Source organism: Hippocampus guttulatus, chromosome 1 (assembly GCF_054856545.1).
Source record: "Hippocampus guttulatus isolate MCC_2025c chromosome 1, RoL_Hgut_1.0, whole genome shotgun sequence".
In the NCBI taxonomy this organism is placed as follows: Eukaryota; Metazoa; Chordata; class Actinopteri; order Syngnathiformes; family Syngnathidae; genus Hippocampus; species Hippocampus guttulatus.
The window spans coordinates 8,330,566-8,355,105 of NC_141261.1; the positions used below are offsets into that span (position 1 = coordinate 8,330,566).

At 43.3% G+C, this 24,540-nt stretch overlaps 1 protein-coding gene and 1 long non-coding RNA gene across 3 annotated transcripts in view; both read right to left on the reverse strand.

The window, feature by feature from the left end:
- The window catches only part of LOC147210251 (uncharacterized), a 49,645-nt gene extending 37,232 nt beyond the window's left edge, over window positions 1–12,413 (reverse strand). Inside the window, exon 1 of the long non-coding RNA XR_015100484.1 lies at window positions 12,149–12,413. This is a non-coding gene — a long non-coding RNA (uncharacterized LOC147210251). The remainder of the gene's footprint in view (window positions 1–12,148) is intronic.
- A 2,362-nt stretch (window positions 12,414–14,775) lies between these two features.
- Window positions 14,776–23,444, reverse strand: eno1a (enolase 1a, (alpha)). 2 transcript variants are annotated; one of them, XM_086107428.1, is made up of 12 exons: window positions 23,278–23,444; window positions 21,213–21,310; window positions 19,685–19,780; window positions 18,774–18,832; window positions 18,402–18,471; window positions 18,179–18,312; window positions 17,726–17,948; window positions 17,262–17,459; window positions 16,339–16,540; window positions 16,129–16,237; window positions 15,288–15,346; window positions 14,776–15,213 (listed from the first exon to the last, which is right to left on the reverse strand). In XM_086107428.1, the coding sequence occupies exons 1-12, from the start codon at window positions 23,421–23,423 to the stop codon at window positions 15,150–15,152; spliced, it is 1,458 nt and encodes a 485-aa protein (XP_085963554.1). In that variant the 5' UTR covers window positions 23,424–23,444; the 3' UTR covers window positions 14,776–15,149. The 2 variants fall into 2 exon arrangements, with proteins under 2 accessions (XP_085963554.1, XP_085963562.1); XM_086107436.1 differs by lacking the exon at window positions 18,774–18,832 and adding an exon at window positions 19,491–19,549.
- Between the last annotated feature and the right edge of the window lie 1,096 nt (window positions 23,445–24,540).

Below are 24,540 nucleotides of genomic sequence, written 5' to 3' on the forward strand. Positions count from 1 at the left end.
ACAGTACAAAACCAACACGATGTGCTTCAAAGACTTGCAATGTGGCGGCACTGACAGAAGCCCAAACAAAAGCGAGCAAAGCGAGATTTAACCTGACTTTCAACTCAGCAGATGATCACACGACGCCGCGAGAGCTTTAGGGCGGCTGATGGTGACAGGAGTAATTTGCTCCTCTGCCGATTTGAAAAAGGAGTGCTCCACAAGATGACACCAGGAACAAGTTTATTGTCATTTTGAAGAGGATCTTTGGAATCGATGACAAGGGATCAATGTTGTCTCACCCACTCACTCTTGCAACAATATACATAAACTACAATAACCATCATCTAGCGCACCGATTTCCTGTGCAGGACTCCCGGACAACTCCCTGGCAACAGAACAGCCTCTCTCAGTGCATCAGTGCACTAGTCACATCCACAACTTCACACATAATATGGACGGGGTGGGGGTTGTGGGGGGCTACAAAATACCTGAGGCAAGCCAAAGCCAGATAGACGGCGCTGGAAGCATGCGGCTACAGGAGCGTCTTCATTAGCAAGAGCCGAGTCGCTCATCCTCTCAGTTAATTAGGGCTTGTGCCACTTCATTCCGAGGCTGGGGAAAGGATGTTGGAGGCTTCATCGCTTCTTATTTCCCACCCTAACGCCTGGGCTGCTTCTGTCGCTTTATTAACAGGAAATAGCTTGCAGATTTACAGCTCTGCAGAAAACATAAATTTCAATAATTACTAGAAACTCGTTAAGAGGGACACAATGTAACAAGCGCTACCTTTTATCTTTTTTATTTTTATTTTTTTTAACCAGCCTCTGTCACCAGCGCCCCTCTTTCGATGGATCTCATTTCCATAAAGGTGCCCTTTAATGATTGCATATTATAAACACATTAAAACGCACACTGATTTGCCACAGTCACACTTAGCGCTTCAAACACCAATCGCCACCCTGGAGGGCTGAGCAAATACTGAGAATGTCACATTTACATTCCACACCATTACTTCAGCAATTCGGCTGTCACTAAACAAAATAGATGAGCGCTGTTGTCTCAGCGGAGGAACTGGCTGGACGCGGCATCCGTCGGAATATGAATGAACAAAACGCAAATTGATGGGAGAAAATGTGTGGCAATAGAGAGGATTACAAGAGAAGGGCTTTTATTAGCTGGACCCGCGCACGCATATGCTGGCCTGATGCCTAGAACGAGATGGTATCAGCGGTGAAGGTTGCGCGCCGATTAAGGGGGGAAAGGCATACAATACAAATTGCGCATTTAAAAAAGGCGCAGAAAAGCTCCATAGTTCAATCAATACGTGCAGTGTATTGCCTTCCTGTCTCCTCATCGTGCTTGCTAATGTTTCTTTCACGAGGCCAGCCCCACTGCTGGTGACATTATAGCTACAGCACTCCCACAAGTCCCTGATGGATGGGTGAAAATGGCTGGCGTAAAACACAATTAGTACGGTCCATATGGTCGCTAGTGGAGGAGGAGCAGTGGGATCCCATGAGAGGCTCGTTCTTTTGTTACCTGCAATGATCAAACCGTTGTCATCATAGAGCCCTTCCAATTGGGGGGCGGCAACTACAACAGATCCTTATTGTGGAATGATGCTTGGCAAATACATTAAGCAATGTTGGCTGAGAGCGTAATCAATAGCTCTATCATCGTGATTAATGGCTCATATTGGATAGCGGGGAGATTTAATGTGAGAGTAGCGTTACTTCTTCATTTCAGCGCTCAGTCACATCGATTGGTTAGAACCACACCTCTTTGGGGGGGGGGGGGGGGGGGGGGGGGGGTTCCTCCAGTTGAATGCATTGACAAGAGGGCAGCAATGTGCTCAACATGCGTTAACTTCACACACAAGGAAAAAAAAAAAAAACATTAAAAGATGAACTGAGCTGCAGGCGCTCCGAACATCCGGCCTGACAAACATTTCGTTACAGGAGAAATGCAGACACTTTATAGTGAGTTGGACGGAACAACAGCTTGAGGCAACAGATTTATTACAAATTGATCTATTAGATAGCAGTGCTGTGCTTCGGTGTTCATATTCTCTCTCTGCTCTGATGGTATGCCGAGGTGGAAGTGCTCCAGTGGCAAATCTAAACCCAATCCTCAGAACTCATTTTCTCTGTGACGGCTGCTGCAACTGCAGTGCGGAGGCAACATGTCCATCCGTAAACCTAGTCAATCCAGCCTTTAAGTACCAGAATACTAAACTGGAGGCTCGGGTCGCTCAATAGGTGTGCCTGGCCTGCAAAGAAAGGCGTGAGCAAGGACAGAAGAGGAGAGTCGACAGTGCCCCGGTGCAGGCAAAAGGAGACGAGGGACGGTGGGTGGTTATTTTCTGAGAGCTGCTTAAGCCCTGAACTCAACATTGGCTTGAGTGGCGTCGGCATTAAATCCGAAGTCAGAGGTCTGCCACTCTGCAAGCGCACACGGCCTTCGGCACGGTAACAACGCAGCGGTACGTGCAATGACCGCACTGGCAACAGACGACAGGGGTAAAACCACTTAAAAAAAAAACGAAACATAACTGATTTGTTCATACAGTGAAGCACCACAATTCTTGCGGAATAGAGACCAAGCCCTGGCGGGAATAGCGAAAAAGTATTGGCGCCCCCCTCCAAATGTTTATAGATGCATCAATAAATGCAAACCGCCATTCCAATGAAGTTGAGACATTGGGTAAACCAAAAACAAAATACAATAATTTGCAAGTCCTTGCAGTTGGGGATACTTGGCTTTCCGCTGAAATTTCTGGTCGAGCCTAAAATGTATTAAATCCTTTACAGGTGAAATTAACGTGGCTATCTCAAGGCTTTTGCATGCATGCACATGTCCGAATGTTAAATGATTCCAGTTTTATGACAATGAGCGATGAAGCTTGATTACAGTAAGCGTCCCAGTCATGAGACCATGCAGCCGGAAGTGGCAAGTTTGGCTGGCTCCTACATGTCTCTCTGCATTAAGCTTAATAAGACTGCGTCCAAACCACTTCTAACAAAACGCCACCGACTTTATAGGTAGTGATACACCTCTGAGCTTTTGAGATTGCTCATTGCTTCACATCTGAAGCCACAGAGTTCAGAAAGCAGTTTAATATGTGACTGTACTTTGTCGATGACCTCTTTTTTTTTTTTTGTCATCCTCCTACTTCTCATGAGTACATGAGTAGGTAGCGTGTTTGAACTGTTTTCTCTTCTAGGCTGCAACAACCAGTCTCTAACTGTGATGCAAAGTGGACTCGCTCAAACGGTTTCCATGTAAACAAAACACCAGTTTCGATTCATACCGGAAGTCGCTCACATAATTCACGGAGAGGCTCTTGGGGAGTAGGATTAAGGTAGATATCCGGAGTGTTGTTATTTTCTTTGTTTACATGTTATGCTGTGTTCAGCTTTGGCAGACGGCGTTGTTCTTAAATGGCTCTATAAATAAAGCTGGATTGGAATAAGAAATAACTTGCGTGTAGTTTTGATGATGAATGTGCCTGAGGTTCACTTTGCAGTGCAGATTCTGTTCTTCTTTCATTTATTTACCAACTTCACTGTTGTACAGAGCAGCCTGCATGGAGACTTTTATGGAGTAGAATAAGCTTCTCCTTGCTCGTCACTTTTTGTGGTAACATCACCAAATGTGGAAACTCTGTAGAAGGCAGTAGAAATAATGCTTGATGTGGTGACTCAGCAAGTTTTGTGTGATTTTATGAAGTCTCTTGTGATGTCACACATGACAGCCATCTAAAAAGCATAAAGTTCTCAGGCGGGGGTGTCAAATTCAAATGCAAATTTGGAGGGCCGTTATGACCGAAACCATATAAAGAAGTCAAGAGTAACGGTTTATAAGAAAACCTTTATTTGTCTCACAATGGAGAAATTCCCAATGATTCACCTATTATTTAAGTTACCGTAATGCGGGGTTTGGTAACAAGAAAATGCTTACAGTATCACTTATTTCTTACAAATGAGAATTTAAAATGTTGGTACAGATTTTAGCAACCATCAGGATATTTGATTTGCTTTCGCGGGCCACATAAAATGATATGGCGGGCCAGGTCTGGCCCCTGGGCCTTGACTTTGACACCTGTGTTTGAAGTTAAATTTTCCCCAGTTAGTGGTCCAAGCTTTCCACCTCGAGGGCATTGAAATCGTACGCTTCTACTCAGCGAAACAAGATCACTGGTAGATGATGACAACAAACACGGTAGAGTGAACATTAGTGTTTATAAGAGGTCAAAGACATCAATAGCAACCATACAGGTACACAAAGGGACAAAAGGTCCCCTTGTGCTGGTGCTCCGCAAACAGAGCAGGTGACATCGCCTTACGTGACAACATAGATTGAAGCTGAAAACTACTGCTGCTGTCAATCGAAACAATGAGAGCAGAGAGGAACGCGCACCGATTCATTGTGCCTGTGAGCCCTTAAATCACCATCTTTCAACTGCGCCACGGCGAGGAAAGCGTGCCGGGGAAGGAAAAAAAAAAAGGCCTTTTGTCTCGCGGAAGGAGTAAATGTGTGTCGCTGCGAGAGAGGGAGAACAGGGATTCATCCTAAAAGAAGTTGAAATATTCGAGCGAGAAAGTATGTCTACGCAAACGTCTTTGGGCAGGCAGCTGCAGGGGGAGTGCACAGTAAAACACTGCCGTGCATTGTTTGTGTTTCTGCACTGCGAGCACCATGCCGTGTCATTAGATGAGGCAATCTCTTACCTAATAAGTACTGACACCCACATAACAGCAAAGGACTCCTCCTCATCCCCTTACGCCATCCCCACCAGCCCCGCACCCCCGCCTTTTTCTCCATCCCCTCAGGGGCCATCCAGCTGATCCTACACCATTTCATTTTCTTCCTTGACTGGGATGGCAAATGGCTGACTTTTTGTTTCTTTTTCATCGTTGCAGTTTAATTGCGCTACTGTTTACCTTACCTTCACAAATTCGATAAAACTGTCTGTCCTATGCATGAATTCAGTGAATAAATACTGAGCCCGTGTCAATGTGGTGATCATGTTGCGACTGCAAACGTTAGCCGACGCTTCATTTGTAGTTTCCGCAGTCACTCGTGTGGGGGAAGAAACACGCTATGTGGCTCACACGGCGCACTCGTGTGTGTTAATTGTTAAATGCACAAGACAAATCAAGTCAAATCTCATTTGTGTACTATGGGGGCTACGATGGCTAAAAACAACACAAAAATGATGATGGTAGCTCCTCAAATAGTGGCATGCTATGTTTATTGGGAGGAGTTCATTTGAGATCTATATATGTGCAAATGCTGTTTCACTGATACATCATATTATATGTATGGTACATATTCAGCATTCAATTTTGCTGAATTTATTTTCGAACCGCCATTACCCCACCTGATACCTTTGAACAATGAAGTCACTGATGCTGTGGAAAGTCTCATTAGGCTTGTTCTTGTCCATTAAAAGCCGACTAGAACATCTTTCATCCATCCATTTTCGGAACCGCTTGATCCAAACAAGGGGCGCGGGCCGTGCTGCAGCCCATCCCAGCTGTCTTCGGGCAGTAGGCGGGGGACACCCTGAACAGGTTGCCAGCCAATCGCAGGGCACACAGAGACGAACAACCATCCGCGCTCACACTCACACCGAGGGGCAATTTTGAGTGTTCAATCAGCCTGCCATGCATGTTTTTGGAATGTGGGAGGAAACCGGAGTACCCGGAGAAAACCCACACATGCCCGGGGAGAACATGCAAACTCCACACAGGGAGGCCGGAGCCAGGATCGAACCCACGACCTCTGCACTGTGAGGTCGACACGCTAACCACTGGCCCACCTGGCCGCCCTACTAGAACATCTGTTTGGGGTCTATCGGAAGCGGCGAAAATGGTGGCAGGTGCAACTGTTGACTAGCACTTACAAAGTAACATGATTTTGAATGTGTTTGGGCCATTCTGAACACAGCCACATCACTATAGTTATTAGGGGGTGTGCACACTTGTGCAAGCACATTAGTATCTCAGTTGTTTATTTTTGCTCCCTTTCTCGAAAATATTTCTACCACTTTCTAATCATTTAAGATGCATTGAGTGACTGAGTGAGAGAGTGAGTACATCCAAAAATACGTACTGTTTTTGTACTGTTTACAGTATCCAGGTTACACAAATTGGTGGCAAAAAATAAATAAATTAAGGTTTTCTTTGGTACAAGTCTGGCACCGCATAGCTGGGCCTCAATCAAACTCGGATGAGATATGAGGCAGCTCTTACGAGAGGTGAAGGGAAACTGACAAAGAAGACACATCACATCCAGTATCTCGTCTCCACTGACTTGTTGGGATAAGCCGGCAGAAAATGGGCTGCTGGTGATGGTTGGACTGACGGCGAGGGGGGTGTTGCTGTCCTTGCCTCCGATCCGCCAGTGCGGCTATTGTGGGTCAGTCCAATATCTTAAAACAACACATGCCAGGCTTTTGCTACAGCCAATTACCAAGCTTTTGGCGTAGCAAGAAGCACCTTCGGGAGGGGGGCAAGGAGCTTCGCTTCTTGTGTGAGCCACCAGTGAGTTCTGACAAACAATAACGATGCAGTATTAAAAAACATTGAACCTTTCTTCATAACATGCAGCATGGAGTCGCTGACTGCCCTGTATTTTTTTTCCACAATTCTCCACTTCAGTTGCTTCTGAACGCATTGCTCATTGTGCGTAGAGCCACGCTTGCGTTTGGTGAGGTTTCCGTCATACAAGACAATGAGCCAAATGTCTCTCATGCTTGATCTTTTTCACCTCGCAAGGTGAACACAACATCCCATGTATAAAGAGTTGGGCGGGGGGGGGGGGGGGGGGGCTCACCGTGTACTTATGTTATGTATTTTGTGATGTTTTGGCTGCCATCGTATGTCAGAGCGGGTGTGGAAGTGTCTGCCTAATGGCAATCAGATGTGTGTCCCCGTTGTAAGGGTTGACTTTGATTCATATGTCTCCTAAGTTTGAGCACATGCACGGAGATGATACTGTGTGGCTACTTGAGCCGTGACAAATTCAAACATCTGTGCAAAGTTGTCATGCGGTCAAATATTAGGATGAATTCGGTCATAAGTTTCCGAACCACAAGACAGACGAAAAGACCTTTGAATGATGAGATGTCGCCGAGTGGTCATGCCCGCTGGCGCTGATTCATTATTGAAATAGAAAAATATGACATCATATGTAACCGTCATCTTATTTTTCCTATCTGTTTGCGTGTGTCATGTTACTAAGATCAAGTTAGTTTTAACTTTTATACGTCTGTTTGATTCATTTAGCCATCTATATGAGTGGTCTGCAAGCAAAGCAAATGTTAATATTTAATGCAATATTTGAGTGAGAAATACAAATTGTGCCACCAACTGACCTGGATGTCACTTCTTTAGCACAATATAAAGTCAAGCATTAATGTGCTCATGACTTCATTAATTAAATGCAGTGAGGTATGCAATAAATTGTGGGAACCGAAAAGGGAAGTTGTTGATGTTGTTTTTTTAATAACAAAATATTTGCTGGGAATATGGACCAGGCCCACCCGCAAAAAGTGTATTATTGACGCACATTGAAATTCACGAGGGGTCCGGGGGAGATATTTTGGGCATATTTGATGCATTTTTAAAATGAATTGGTCAATTAATCAGTCATCTTCATTTTTTTCCTGCCAAAATTCGACATCAGCACTGACCTAAAAAAAAATTCATATCGGTCGGGCCCGAATGAATTAACAATGATTCAGCTACTGGTTTGGTCCATAGAGTGAGAAAATAGGCAAAAAAACGATCATTGTTTTCAAAAATATAAGCAAATGTTTTATTTTGATTCAACAAACAAAGTTATGACAAAGAAAATTAGTTTGCTTAGATGGAAGAATGAAATTTTGAGCACTTGTACAATTTTTTTATTTCAAAAATGTATCGAAATGATTAATCGACTAATAATTAATTAATCGAAATTATTAATCGATTAATCGAAAAATAATTAGGGATTGAACTTGACAAGGATTCGTTTTCAATGAATCGATTAATCGTTGCACCTCTAATGAGCTACAAAAATCGTTTTGCTTCACTTTCTTGTCGGAGGATGATATGCTTTTCAAATTGTCTTATTTTGATTTGTAATACAGTGATTCCAATACATTGGTGGCTTTGCAAATCCACTAAATGCCATTCTAAGGATTGAATAAACTGCCACCGCTCTGAAGGTTTCTGAAGACGAGTCGACTGTGTTGCTTTTCACAAGGCAAACTTTCCACTCCCCTACCAGCATTATTTCAAAGTGTAAACAAAATGCGCTGAAAAGCCAGTATATCAGCTCGTCACCTTGCTTTGACACACAATAGCCTTGCGGAGAGTGCAATATCTATTTTTCAATACAGGCTTCCCACACCAATACCTTTATTACACCACCTCGTGCGGAGCCTGACATAGCTCGGAGACCACAGCCAGGCATTATAATGAGCAATCATCTTGGCCATTCATGGCAGTGAAAAAAAAAAATCCAGTGACGGCATGCGGCTGAAAAACAGCGAGAGGCAATCTGAACCCAGCGTGTCAATGTCGAATTGCCGAGTGTGTGTAATGACAAATCAGCCTACAAATACTCTGAGTGCTAGACTGTAGTGAAAATGGATTTTTTTTTCCCCTCCCATCATATTTTTTCTGTCCTACATATTACTATTCACAAGGAGCTGGCCTTCCTCTAACACACATTAGCCATGAAAGGGAAATAACTGAGGCTATTTCTCTTACGATTAATCTGCAAGCGCTGGGATGCATTAACATTCGGTGGATGGGGTGTGTCACTCGTCATTTTTACCACTGCTGCGCTTGAGCTCAATTTGAATCACTATAAAACACCCTGACCTCCTTTAACCCTCGAACTAGTCAGATAATGAGGATTGTTTTTCCCACCGCCCGTTAAAGACACAGCAGTTCTACAAAGAAAAACATCATAATTGAGCTCCAAATAATAACCGATAAAATGACTGTACGGTGTCTGGCGCAACTGTTTCATTCACGGCTGCAGACATTAACCATTTAGACCCGCAACAAGCCCGAGCAGGTACCTTGAGATGTTACGATTACGGGCGATTGGAAAAGAGCCCAACATGTCCACGTCAGGTTTTGATGAAGGGCATTAAACATAATGTAGTGCTGAGGATAGCGGTGATTTACCAAGCAATGCTTTTAAGCTTTCAGGTCATTCAATTTAATGTAAGCGTCGACTAACACCGTGGCAAATTGACAAGCAGGGAGAAGAATGATCCGGTGTCATTGCAAAGACGAGCGAAGGGTTGTGTCACTTGAAATAAACAAGTGAGTTGGAGGCAATCTCTGAAGATAAATCACACACAGTAAGAAGAGGGCTGTTGGTACAGTGAAATCGCTTTAAAGAAGCCGTAGTAGTAAAAATATTCAACGCAAACAACGCACCTTCACATGAGGCTCATCAACAATATTCCCCGGCATTGAAACCTTTAACAACACACGAGCATTAATTGACGTGGCATCACCGACGGTCAAACAAATATACGCACAAGCACTTCACACAAACTTCATGAACTCATTTTTGGCTTTTACACTAAATGAATGCTGGGGAGGTAAGACAACTGGAATAGCAAAGTAGACGACACAAGCTAGCTGCAACTCTGACTGCATCACAAGAAAAACAGAAACATATGTTTACTTTTGATGGCCTGGGGAGGGTGCATTCAAGGGCTGCCAACAAAATAGGACATCACAAACGCAAAGGAAAAAAAAACACTCAATGAAAAAAACCTAACAACAAAGTCCAGCAGATGCCACCAAAGTAATGCTGAAAATGCTCCGGCCAGAACACAAAAACTGGCATACAACTGAGGACAGGCTCCATTAGCTGCACATTTTCATATTTGAGATCTACTCATCAACAATTATTTTATTAATACTGGTCAACAAATTAATCCCTTTTTTTTTTTAATCAGAGATGCTAGTAAACTACTCTATTCCCTATGATTTGTTTGCCATGATTCCAAATCTGCACTTGTTTTTTCTCTAGCAAATCAGGTTTTCACAATGATGATAATATTATAACAATAATAATATAAAATGCAATACGATCATATGCTTGGTCATTTTTATGAATTGTAGGGCAGTCTTGTACTGTATTGATGGACATAGTACTTGGGCAAACACAATGCATTTTTTTCAGGCAGTGAAAGCAGTATGACAAGGTTAAGTCACATTTCCATTAACAGTATATTTTTATTTGTTTCACAAGGCGCTGCATTTGCATACCATAAAGGAACTCGGTACTCGTATCAATTAGTCAACTCACACAAGCTGAAGCAGCAGTACCGATCCGATCCAGCCGATCAGATCTGTGTAAAGCCCAACAAGAACGAATTATTTTTAAAAATCAGTTGATCAAAAATGGTCGTATGGATTTTAAATCTGGGGTCGACGTGTGCAGGAGCGGACTGTGTTCAATGAAGGTGTCACTGTAGTAGGCCCACTCATAATTTAACCAGAGAGAGCAATGCCGTTCATAGAGAAGCACTTCTTTAGTCATCTAACCAAGATATGGCTGAAATGTAACATTCCCGATGCTGTCCTTGAGCTAAATGCAGATAAGACATCTGAAGCTGCTTATTTTTCAAGGAGACAGGCGGCAGCCTTTTGTGCACATATCTGATTTTAAAATGAAAACTTTGCTCGTCTAATCTGTCAGTTTGCGTTGGTGTCATATCACCTTTCATATCCTTACAAAATATTCTACATTATGTACAACTAAATCCATACATCTACAAGATTATACTTTTGATATTTATAATGTCGCTAAATATCAGTGAGAGTCCAGCATTTGTACAAAGTATCTAAAACGAGGTCACATTGGCATTTTTCCAAGAAGTGGGGTGAAGGGGGGAGGGTCTACAACATATGTATGGGCTGAATATGCTCAGTCATTCGGGCCCCGGTTTCTGATTGAGAGAAAAAGGTGGGGTACAACCTGGACTGGTTGGGGCAGATAAAGATCTGATCTTTCACACACACATTGACACCTCTGGGCAAATTAGCATACTCAATTAACCTAGCATGCACGTTTATGGAACGTGGGGATACAAATAGCTGGGACTTCGGACTACAAGGTCACCAAAGTGCCTCGTTCTAACGTCAAAACAATGTTTCCGCAAGGAGAATGGATGCATAGAAATAATGTACTGTGTATGCAACATTCATTGAAGACTCGCTTCAAATGTTTTGGGGAATGGGAAGGAAGTTCCCAGAAAAACACACAAGTATGGGGAGGTCAAGTAAACTCCACACAGGAAGGTCAGAGCAGAGATTCGAACCCTGAACCTTAGCACTGTGAGGAGGCCATGTTATCCACCAGACCACCTTGCTTTCCCCTCATACTTATAACTAAGCCATCATGAAGTTCAAAAACCTGAACTTGTAAATGGAACATTGAAGTTATACTCTTTCTTAAGTGACTCACCATAGTTCACCTGATGTTTTGAACTTCGGTGCCTGCCAAAAGACATTTTTCCACTTCTAATTGCTGACAATGTGCCTGTTTTCCAACTATTAATGTTTGGGGTGGGGTTGTACACCTTCTCACACCCCCAAAAAAGCAGCCGTTAACTTGCAACGAGCCAAAACACAAGCGTGGCACACTAAAGGAAGCATGAGAGCATTTGGCAGCTAACATTTCCATGAGCTAATGACAATAGCTCAATGGGCTCCGACTACTCCTTGAATCACACAGGCACTCATGCACACTGCACGGGGTCATTTCAAATGGGACGCGCTCTCTGTGCTTTCACTTTCGCTGTTGCAGTCAAAACCACAAACGCTGTCCGGACACGAATCGTGAGCTTTGTGCTGCGCGTTGCTGACGCGAAACTGTGCGAAACCAGCTGTTCGCAGCCAGACAGTACACCGCTCCCAATTGGCATTCCCAATCAGGGCTAGCGGCTGCTGCTAACCGGCTCACCGCGTTAGCTCACAGATAAACCCGGTCCTCAAGCTAACAGGGAAATTAGCCGAGCGGCTAGCTGGTTGACGTTTCCAAACAAACCACACTGTGCAGCGTAATTTGGCACGTTTTCCCCACAGGAACACTCATTGGAAGCAAAATAACGAGGCTCATAGTGTGCGCTCACGGCACTTACCTTGGAGAGCTTGATCTACAACATCTGTGATTTGTTTGAGGAGAGGCTGCAACAACAAACAATAGCGGCGAGCAAAGCAAAGCGGAGCGGAGCAGCGGTGGGGGCAATTAGCCAACGTTAGTTAGCCAAGTGGTCCCCACTTTAGACAGCCGCAGTGCCACCTTGTGTGTCTTTTTTCTCGCCTTGCTCGTGAACGCGCCACGTTTGGGGCAACCTTGTCATAAATGATGAAGTTGGGATTCAAAGAGGGAGTAATGGTAGCCGGGATGCTCGGACTGGTGTGTGTGAGAGGCACTCAGCGTGACAGCATCCTTCTTCATGTTGGGGTGAGAACAGTCGGGGGCTCTCAAAGTTCAGCCGGTAAAATGTCGTCACCCACTGGCCGAAAGGGAGAATACCACAACACGCGACGAGAGGGGGCTCTCGTGTTACGATTGAGGGACTCGTGTTACAGTTGAGTTCCGTTTCTACGGCGGGGACGATACCCCGATTTTGTACGTAAATCAACGTTATTTTAGAGCACTTAAAAACGACCCGCAGGTGTAACAAAGTACTGTACACAATTATGACCGAAAATAAAACACTACAACAACATTAACTAGATGGCACTGTATCCATACGAAAATATTTTCATGCCGATATTTTCAAGGCATGACAGTCAATCTACAATTTTTTTTCGAGCATGTACAGGGGAGTTATTAAAAATTTCCTATTTTGTGGCGAAGGAAGCATGATTCTTAAAAATTATTTCGAAAATTAAAGATTTGTATTGTCCCAGGTACCTTGATATTGTACAGCCCAAGTTTGCACTGCTCCAGGATATTTATTTATTTATTTATTTATTTTCAGGGCTAAAGGCTGGGGAAGGGCTGAGAAGATACATTTAAAATATATTTTAGAATATCAAATAAATTGCTGGAGGGGCTTCAATTAGGCTACACAGATTTATGACGGGTCTGTGAACACCCCCCTAGCCCTGGTGGAGCTAGGGGGGTTGTCAGTCTTGTCAACTGTGCTTACCTTGGGTGTTCTACTGCCCTATATTAAAATGTGAGTGAGCCTAATATTTTTGGGCAGATTTGGAATGATATGTTGGACAAACATGGTGCTACAATAAGATAAATATTTTTGAGTGAGTTGATTTTTGTGGGGAAAAATGCACTGAAACTGATCCAACTGAATGTTGGTTTTATTGTTCTTCAGTTTTGTCATTTTCATGCAAGAGAGACTTTTGCACTGGAAAAAAAATATCTCTCGGGGTCCTACATGCACGCGACTGCCAATTTTCGTAGTCCTAGGTCAAACGGACTGGGATAGAGTTCATTTGAAAATCTGTGCGGGGTGCCACAGACGTATTTTTGGCATTTCTCACAAGGCCCAATGTGTACAAAGTTTGTTGAATTTTCATTGACATTTAGACCCTCAAATTTTTATTTATTTATTTTTCTATACCCCCCCCCCTCCAAATTTGCTGCTGTAGACTGCAAATTTCCCCAATGTGGGACAAATAAAGGTTATCTTATCTTAAAAATGCAAATATTTTGGTAATACTTTAGGGCAATAACTGAGCGTGCCTTCTTGTGCCACAAGATGTATTGTTACCCTTTTTCATAGTGTCTCAGTAACCTATGATAATGCAGTAATAAATCATGATTACAGGCCATATCAAGTTGTCAAATGAACCCCAACATGTTAAAATGCTAGGACTGTCGCAGAGTCCCTACTGTACACGATTTGGATCACTTTCGGTTTTTAAAAGCTATACGACTACTCCTGACATGGCCTGCTGCAACTCGCCACAATAAGAAATAATCTGATCAGAAATCGACAGTATCATAGACATCCAAGTACGTTCAATATGACACCGACATATTGTTGGTTAGTTTTGTGATAAGTTTTACATAAGTCATTGCGATGCGTGCCTGCCTCTGTAATTTTAATCATAAAATGTGCCATTTTTTTCCTTGCGCATAGTGGAGACAAGTTCCAATGCCTCTGTGATCTTTCGTGCAAGGAATTCATCACATGTACTGTTCGTATGTGACCGTTAGATGGCGCAAGGTCCAAATGCTGTAAAAACAGATCCACTCTAAGCATCTATCGGTAGTTCATTCTTTTAGAATTTGGTCCAGTAATTTCCATTAAAGCAAATGCGTATCCCTTATGTTTGGTAGTGTGTTTGTGCCCATAACGACATTTCCTAAATTTCATCCGAACCAAAAGAAGCTTGACCTAAGTTTCAAACTAGTGAACAGCTGAGAACCCCCCCCCCCCCTCAAAGTTGTCATACTGCTTGAGAATAGGCCTTTATTTATCCTAGTAAATAAAATAATTGTAAGCCATTAAAAGAACGAGACTCCAAGTGCTTCAAAGACAGAAATGGCATCCCCAAGAGGGAGCACTGTGCTCATGTTTCTGCCTCCCAGTGGTACTCAAATTACATCAAACATGTCACAGTGACAGACACGAGCAGTCACAAGAGAGATGCACATCATACATATTTTACTTCTATCTGCTGGGAAGAAATGTAAGATGAGGGACCGGTGGGCTAATCAACCAGAAAAACCATTGAGCAATGGTGTGCAAAATACTAATTTGAAAAAACAAAAAAAGGAGCCACAAAGACCGCCATTTCAAACTATATTTTTATTATATATTTGTGCCAACGTTTACAGCAACACAAGACATTTGTCGGATGAGACACATTGCACATATAACACCCTTTTCCACTGCTGGAGACAAGTAGTAAAGTTAGAGTAGCTCAATTACTCAGTAGAGCACCAAGATTTACTACAACTCACAAGAAGCTACACAGGCACCTCAGACACATGTAGACACAGAAGGGATTATCATTAGTATTACTAGAATTATTTTTCAGGAGCTAAAGCATACTTTGAGGAGGTGCTTGACACTTCACCATGCCGCAGGCCGCAGAGTGGGACAAGGCAAGCGACTTTGCGTGGCGTTGAACACACAGAAGCCTGAGGATGACCGTGCAAGCTCAGATGGGGTGTCTGAAGTTCTGGCCGGCGAAACGGGCCTTGTCACCAAGCTCCTCTTCAATCCTGAATCAGGGAGAGGACATTTTGTCAAAATGACTGCGATCAACGCCCAATTGTGTATTTCCGGGCTGACTTACCGGAGCAGCTGGTTGTACTTGGCCAAGCGCTCAGATCGGCAAGGTGCGCCAGTCTTGATCTGAAAACAGACACATTTGATCGGACGTTATTGCAGCCGGGGGATGTGAACTTTGACTATTCGCATTCAAGTTTCAAGAAGCAGAAGGCCATGGGTGTTGAACTAGTACAGCATTGCTCCTGAATACAAGCCGTTCACGATTCAAGAATTCACCTACCCCTGTTTTATTCTGGTAGATACGATCTCAGACTATTTGGTGAGCAACTCACCAATTCATGACTGCTATGCCTTGACCTGCCCTACTACGCCACAAGATGGTGACAAAGCACAGTCTAAACAGGACAGTGCAGCTGTACAATAATAGTCCACGGAAATACTGAATTGCGAAGCGATACATCTCGACTGTCAGAAGAAGCTACACATGCCAGGAGAAGCTAAGTTTAACCCGAGTTCAAAGCAGAAGTTGAGGAAAGCCTTTGCGGCACTTGGGGTGCATTTTGTTTTTCAAAACTAAATTATCTGCAAGCCATTTTATTTGAAAAACTTTCACCGCCAGTGACTGCAGCAGAAGGCAAATCTCCATGTCACCTGTGAGGGCCAGCAATGTAAGAGTTTTTTAAAGGTATGACTAAAAGAAGGGTTTTGAAATGACATTCAATTGCTTTGGATTCACAGTTTGTTGTATATTCATCTATTATCTGATCGGCTTATCCTCACAAGGGTCGTGGGCGTGCTGTAGCCTATCCCAGCTGTCTTTGGGCAGCATGCGGGATACACCCTGAAGTGGTTGCCAGCCAGCAGTTGTGTATTCACACTTCAACTATTAGTATAGGCTGCAGCACCTGTCCAGTGCAGAGACCGACGACAAGGTCCGCGATGAAGGTGTCCTCGGTCTCTCCAGAGCGATGACTGACCATCACACCCCAGCCGTTGCTCTGGGCCAACTTGCAGCTGTTTGTAAAACACACACACACACACGCACAACATAAGCTTTGTTTCCAACAAGCATTTGAAGCAACAAGATGGAACTTGACTGCAGCGTGAACACGTACGCCTGCAGGGACTCGGTGACTGAGCCGATCTGGTTGACTTTGAGCAGCAGGCAGTTGCAGGACTTTTCGGCCACGCCCTTGGCGATGCGCTTGGGGTTGGTGACGGTGAGGTCGTCGCCCACCACCTGGATGCTGGTGCCGGCAGTGAATTTGGTCCACGCTTCCCAGTCATCCTGGTCGAAGGGGTCCTCAATGGACACGACTGTGGAGAATCAATGTTGAGTACAGGGGTGGGGACATTTTGGAAATCAAGGGCAACGTTGGATTGTGTAAAAAGACAGAGCCAGGCCACTTGTAGATTAGGCATTCGGAATTTTTTTTTTTAAAAAGTGTGTCCATGTAAAATATAACTTTATTTTAAAATTATTTCTATTTGTATTTTTAAATTATTTATATTTGTTTAAATTTTATGTTCATGATTACTTATGTCATTTTAATTAACCACTTTATTCATAAATATGTACGTTTAACGCTAAAATTCTGACTGATGGTTTAATTATATATATTTACGACAGATTAATGATTTCCATCCATCCATTTTCCGAACCGCCTGATCCTCACTAGGGTCGCGGGGGGTGCTGGAGCCTATCCCAGCCGTCTTCGGGCAGTAGGCGGGGGACACCCTGAATCGGTTGCCAGCCAATCGCAGGGCAGATTAATGATTTAATCAAACAATTTAAAAAACTTTTACATGTATAGTGCTTGCTGAAAAAACGTTTATTGAGGCAAATGGCCTCTTAATGTTTAATTTGTTGTGTTCTTGTTTTGGGATAATGTTACAAAATGACCTAGGCAATTAAGTTCGACGGCAAAGCAATATTACAAAAGTTTTTTTTTTTTTAAAGTTTCACAGTTTTCTGGGCCCGGACGGCTTTAAACGTGTTACAAGATGGAAAACACAAACAAATATGTCTATCACCCACCCGGGTAGTCCTTAACGAAGCTCTTGTAGAGGTCGGCAAGCTTGTCGGAGGAGATGTAGCGGTTTGGGTCATCGGGTGACTTGAAATCCAGGTCGTACTTGCCGCCTTTGTAGAACTCGGAGGCGGCCACGTCCATGCCGATGACGATCTTGTCAGTGTAGCCGGCCTTGCCAATGGCATTCTTGAGGAGTTCCAGAGCTTTAATATGATCATGAAAAACACATTATGATGAGAGTTAAAGCCTGGTATGTTGCAAATATATACCGGAGACATTCACAGATAACTAACATATGTTTACACTGACGTAGCTGCCATTTTAGCACATCGACTAACAGGCAGGCAACAAATGCACTCAAGTTGAAGTCTTTATTTAGTAATCATAAGTCCACCGGGAGCCAGACGTAAACCAAGTAGCTCCCTGAAGGCCATTTTAGAACGGTTTGCCATTTACAGTTTGCTCTCACCTTCCTTGTTCTCCAGGATATTGGGTGCGAATCCGCCCTCGTCCCCGACATTGGTGGCATCTTTGCCGTATTTCTCTTTGATGACATTCTTCAGGTTGTGGTATACTTCGGCACCGATGCGCATGGCCTCCTTGAAGCTGCTGGCGCCCACGGGCAGGATCATGAACTCCTGCATGGCCAGCTTGTTGCCGGCGTGGGAGCCGCCATTGATAACGTTGAAGGCCTAAAAGGTACGCCCGATGGAGATATGATTTAAATCACAACATAAGCCACATATCCCTAATTTTTCATCAGGAGTACCATATATACATTCTGTGATATTTGTTTCACCATGCTTATTTTTTCTCGTGTCAAATATGTGCCATGGCCAAATAAAGGTTTGCGAAACACCAACTTTGATGATGTCCAACTAAGTATTTTGCCCTTTCTTGACTTTCGTAATTGTTAGCTCACAGGCACGGGGAGGATGACGTCAGGGTTGCCAGCCAGATTAGCAATGTGGCGGTAGAGCGGCACGCCTTTCTCAGCTGCACCAGCCTTGCACACAGCCAGGGACACGCCCAGGATGGCGTTAGCACCAAATTTCGCTGAAGCGAGACAAAAACGTATTGTTCAATCATTGATTCCCACGCAGGCTTGGATGTACTATAGGTGGCACAGGATCTGAACATCTTACACTTGTTTTCTGTTCCATCCATGTCCAGCATCAGCTTGTCAATTTTCTCTTGCTCCGTGACATTCACATTCTGGATTCCGAAAAAAAGAAGAAATAAAACATGTTTATGATATGTTGAAGGTGACCTTGAAAATGTAAGGAGGTATGTTAATTCCTGGTCAATATGGCAAAACGTACACAAACAGTTAGGAGAGTCGCAGCATCTCATGATTAAACTTTCAAATCCAAAACTCAATTTTGTTAATACGACACATCTGTCACTCCGCCAAGAAGCGAACACCAAGGGTACACTAAGATTTGTGTGTGACTTTAAGGAATTGTTATTGGGGATGTGATGTGCGACAGTATGAGTCAGATAATAAATGGTCCTACCTTGTTAACCAGTGCAGGTGCAATTGTTTTATTGATATGCTCAACAGCTTTTGAGACACCTGCAAAGGACAAGCAGACCATAACTGACCCAGGCTGAGGAAGACCGTGCAGAAGAGCAAAGGGAGGGGGGGGGGGGGGGGGGACTACCAACGGAACATGCCGTCCTCTCATATGAGGACCTTATAGTAGTTTTGACAGTAAACAAAAGAAGCTGGCCGCAGAAAAACCTGCGTCATAAATAAAATACATGTCCGGCCGATCCTGGACTTTATAGTTGTGCGGCATGAGTCTTGCAAATCAGTTTTATATTTTCTCGATCCCTAATATGGCCTCATTTATAATCAGAACGATGTATTTTGTCTTTCCTTTGCAGTATCATTTTTTTATAGACGCTATTTTACATGGATGTAACTTGCGTCACCTTCCTGACAAGGAGGATAGATTGCAGGCATTGTCAAATTCGGTGTCACCAGGAGTGCAATACCTTGCGCTTGTGTGGTTTCCTTCCACGATTGGTATCATGTTGATTAACTGTCTTGTAACATACTGTGTACAGTATTGTGTTGAAACGGATAAGCTTCTAAACTGCAATGTCCATTGTACTATGAACCTCTGTTAGTGCTTGCCAAGGTTAGTTTCAAAAGAAAACTCCATTCTTCATGCTTCGGCGCTGAGCGCTATTGTTAGTTACAACTTTTATTCCACACTTTTGTTTACCTGGTTACACAATGCAGGGCCCAAGAATTCATTTACATATTTTACTGCTCTTTTGACTCCTGACAGGAGGAAGACAAGAAATAGAGGAGTTGGGATAAACGTGGTCCGAAGATATGAGTGGGAACAGTGTGGAAAAGGAGCAAAGTCATCATAGTCTATAATTTTCTTAATTTTTTTTATTTTTATTTTTTTACCTTTGCCCATGTAGCGAGTTTTATCATTGTCGCGGAGTTCCAGAGCCTCGTAGATGCCCGTAGAAGCACCGCTGGGCACTGCAGCTCTGAAAAGACCTGGGCAATAGAGGGGCACATTTTTGGGGGGGTTACTTAAAAGTGCTTTGTCATGCCTGGAAATAAGTGTGAAGTTAATACACACTGAAATGCATTTCATGAATAAATGATGTCTCGCAAAACTTACAGTTCCTGCACTCCCAATGCAAAAGTGAATCATGTGCTTTATCATGTGCTGTATTACACTTGATGCTTGTGAATGATAAAATCTCAGTAAGATATGTTTATGAATTAAGTTGATCTCACTCTTTGGGAAGGCGCAACAAGGTGCCCGTTACCCCCTGCAAAGACAAATGGACCATGTAAAGGTGGAAAATTGTGCTGGCTGTGCTGCATTACGCTGTTATATAACGGGGCCAGCCTGGGGATCAACTGAGCATGTGCAGTCCATCTGTGAAAGGATGTCAATCTATTCAGTTTGCCCAGCGGACCGACATTAGAGGGGATTTAATGCTTGGAGTGGTGGGGGCACGGCGGCCATGCGGGCCAAGTGTGCAATTTTGGGAAAATCGTGTGTATTCCTTTCATCAAGATCATCCTTTACGGCTTCACAGAGCTGCTGAAATTTAATCACAGGAGTACGGCGACAACATACACAACAGCGTCTACGTTTGAGTGGCTGCTTATGCAAGCGCTTGTATGGTGGACATGCCGTCATCGAAACTGCAAAGATGGCAAATCAGACCTGGCTGCCATGAAAGGAAATCTCCTCACAGTGCAAAAAGGCCATTTACAGTAAACGGGGAGTACTTGGCAGCCATTCTATCCAAATGAGATGGAAAACAAAGCTGTGAGCCATGTATCGAGGGCCTTCCATGTCAGTGGTCATTCAGGTTGCCTCATTGACATTCCCAGGACTTTTCATTGAGCTGCGTCTTTTGTTTCAGCCCTCAAGAGTGTTTGACTAACCAAAGAGAAGTGCCATTCTCGTCAAAATGTAGCTTCCGGTAAATGCAAGAAGAGGTTCCACCTGCTTTGCATTATCATCAGGTCCCTTCAGCTGCAATTGCCTTTGCGTAATCATTTATACAAGGTCGCTGCCATGAACTCAATATTCACCTCAATGTGTGGCTAGTGCGTAACAGCTACTTTTACTGTGCTCTAATACAGGACTCATTATAGTGACACAGTACTGTGAGGCATTGGTGATATTATTACATGAGCTATTTGCACATACTCAAAATCTGAGCTCACCAGGAAGGCCTGAAATTGGCAACTGTGAGGGGTAATGGCGAGAAACAAATATGACCCGACTGCAAAAGGAGCAGTAAGCAGCTCACATAAGTTTGAATGTGATTGGTTAATTCTAAACACAAGCACGTTCCCAATTATAAGCGGGACAACATGTTTGTGCTACCACGTTAGCTCAGGTTAATTTTTACTTCCCGTCTTACAAAAGACGCCACAAGAATAGTTTCAGGCGTACAAGTACCTTTCTTGGTGTAGAGGTCAACTTCCACGGTGGGATTCCCACGGGAGTCAAAAATTTCACGAGCGCAGATCTTCAGGATGGACATGGTTGGGTTGGATCTGAAGACACAACAACAGGCTGAGCGGTCAGCACAAAGGCATTCTTGCTTGGTCATCTCATACTCACCCAGTTAAATAACAAATCACATACAACAACACAAAAATGTTTAGTTTTTTTCGTTTTACTTTCACCTTCTATGCGTTACCATGTGTGCTATGTGTGAGCACTGAGAGAAGTCTGCCCAGCAAAGCAGATGTAGGATTTACGGCGAGGTGTGGCTTAGCTAAATAAATATGCTTAGTCTGACCACACAAAAAGAGATTGCTCAGTCTTTGCAAAATTCTATAACAATCACAAAAAATAAATAAATAATGCAATAAGCGACAAAATGGCAATATCAATAGTATCTCTAAATTGATACCGTCCTGAGGCCAGAGTCACGGTTTAATCTATCCTTGACTTGGTTAACTTTCGAAAAGCAAATAATGGAGGTCACAGAACCAGACTGTTTGGCCGAGGGGTTTACTGTGCCGTTGTTTGTTTGTCATCGATTTTAACCAGTGACAAAACAAAACACACCCTCTGGCCATTCTGATTCTGAATGCATGAGCCGCTGCTCATGCAGCATTGGTATTAGGCTGTCTCTTTTTATACTAAGCGCTGGTTTGGAATTCATAAAATACACTGAAATTTGTAAACAAAACAGGTTCCCTATAATGATGTTATGAAATGTTAATTGTGCACCCCCACCCTTTAGCCAACCATTTTTAATGAGCAAAATTTTGATCCAATTCAAATGTATTTCTACACTCTAAACAGTGTAAAAATGAAAGCGCCACATTTTTAAATAGCCGGTGAAAAACGTACAAAACAACTGAATACGACTCATTCTTGCGATTACTACAAATCGAAGAGAGAACACCTTTTTACTTGTCATGTCAAGTGAAGTCAAGTCAGCTTTTATTGTCTTGTCAAGTCAGTTTTTATTGTCTTCACTTGACATGACAAGTAAAAGGTGTTCTCTCTTTGATTTGTAGTAATCGCAAGAATGAGACGCATTCAGTTGTTCTGTACTTTTTTCACCGGCTATTTAAAAATGTACTTTCAAGACGTTGTATTATACTGTACAGTGAAACATCTTTCCGTCAATGCACATATTACTAAGGTGTTTTCGTAATCGTCTCCTTGAAATTCAAAATTTTGCTCCCAAAAGCTCCCTTTGGATTATTGCTTGATCATTGCAGGAAGCATAACAAGATGGCAGCACAAAATGGCAGCCGTAAATTAACCATCATGCATCGGATTTATGTGCCATGCAGCTCCCATACCATCTTTTTTATGTACAGAAATACTCGGCATCAATCTTTGACAGTCTGACAGAACATTTGCACGACATCCGTATTCGCGAGAAATGTGTGTTCAAAAATGTCAACAGAATCGTGACACCCAAAAATCAAACGCGCTTTCTTCTCTTTTAATTCTTTCTTCCTGTATCGGCAAAAATGTAGTTAACTCGCTACAGTCAATAATAGTGACTTAATGCGTTTGGTCGACACGCCCCCGCCCCCAAACCAACCCCCTGGCCGCCAAGAATGCGGCAAGTAACTGGTGTCGCCTCTAAATGTGTCCGAAACGCTCTCATGTTTTGGATCTAAGGGTTCCGCAACTTGTTGCAGAGACTGCGGGAAGTTTGCAACATGACGCCCGTTTCTGACACCTACCGCAGTTCTAAAAAAAAGTGGGGGCTGGGGAGCTTCCACGCCAGCTGACAGTGTCGTTTTAAAAATAGTCGCCGGGCTGCCCACTACGGTGCCCACCGAGCACCATCAGATAAATCTGGACAGACAGTCCTCGAAACGGCATACAATGGTCAAGGGCAACACGTTTATTAGGATGAAAAGCGCAACGATAGCGTTAATCCACGACGAAAGAAAATGATATAAAACAAGACGGAAATGTGACACTAAAAACAAAGTGGCTGTATTGCAAAGACCAAAAGACGTCGTTGAAAGGATTTTGATATTACCTTTCCGGCCTAGCTGTGTGCAAGGACAGTGTCGTCGGTGGCTGTGTCGTGCGGGCAGGCAGAAGAGAGGAAGGCGCTCGTGACGTGCCGGGCTCGATGATAAGTGGACCGCATCGACGCAGAACCGAGCCGCGGAGCCACGCCATTGGCTGGTGCCCTGTCACGCGGGACACGACTGCGAGGTGGGGCACATGCTCGCCATGGTGGGTGTCTCGAAGATGCGCGAGTAACGAACGTGATCTGATGGCGAGCGAGACGGTTCTACCTAGATATCAACTTTCGCGCTCAACCGTGCGTCGACGGTGCCTCCTTAGTGGACATGTCTAAGTGATGAGATCGGTGAAGATGCCTTATTATTCCGTTACAAATAAAGGTTCCCTTTTTAAAAATAAATACATTACCCCCATTTGGGCTGTGAGGGACATTTTCCTAATTTAACTCACCCTCCTATTTCACAATTTTATAACTGTTGAGATCATTCACCACATCTTGGGAACTATTTTCAGCATCTCCCAATTTTTTACTTTTTTCATTATTTCAAAACTTTAATGGAAAAAAACAAAGACGTTTTTCCGATTGAACTAAATTGCAGTGAAGTAACGACAATATTCTGATGGTTGTGGGTTGCTTCATTAACTTTTCTCATTCTAAGTGCTCTCATTTTTATAAGAAAGCAGTCAGAATGGTACTCAAGTGATTGTGATTATCAGCAGCTAAATTGATATAAATTGCTGAATATCAAATAGATTCATGAAAATCAGTTAAATGAACCTCTGCCACATCCAATATGGCGGAAGCGCTGACGTTCAGCAGTAAGGTGGCCAATACACTTGACTTGGTTTCTACCAGAACGATTTTATTTCTGGTGAATTATGGGAATTGTAGTTTATTTTACTTTTCTGGCTCAAAGTGCTACGTGCAGAGAGGCGACGCAGGACGAGGACGTGCAGAGAAGCAGGGGGCTTGGGGAGGGGTTCTCCGACGCAGCAGTTGATCACGTGTCTATTGTGGTCACGTTTGGAGTGGCAATGACACTTCCTTTCCCTTGAAGTGTTAACAATACAACACTGGCGTTTTAGAAACATTCATCGTGACTATGCAGTTTGTGAACTGCATCCAAAACAAACCAATGAAAACACTCTATGTTTACATGGAAAAGAAAATGTACAACAACGAAAAAAAATGGAATTAAGAGAGTGTGAAAATAATTATTTGATGTCCTGAATGACCTTGAAATCCATTCATCCACCTGTCCATTTTCTG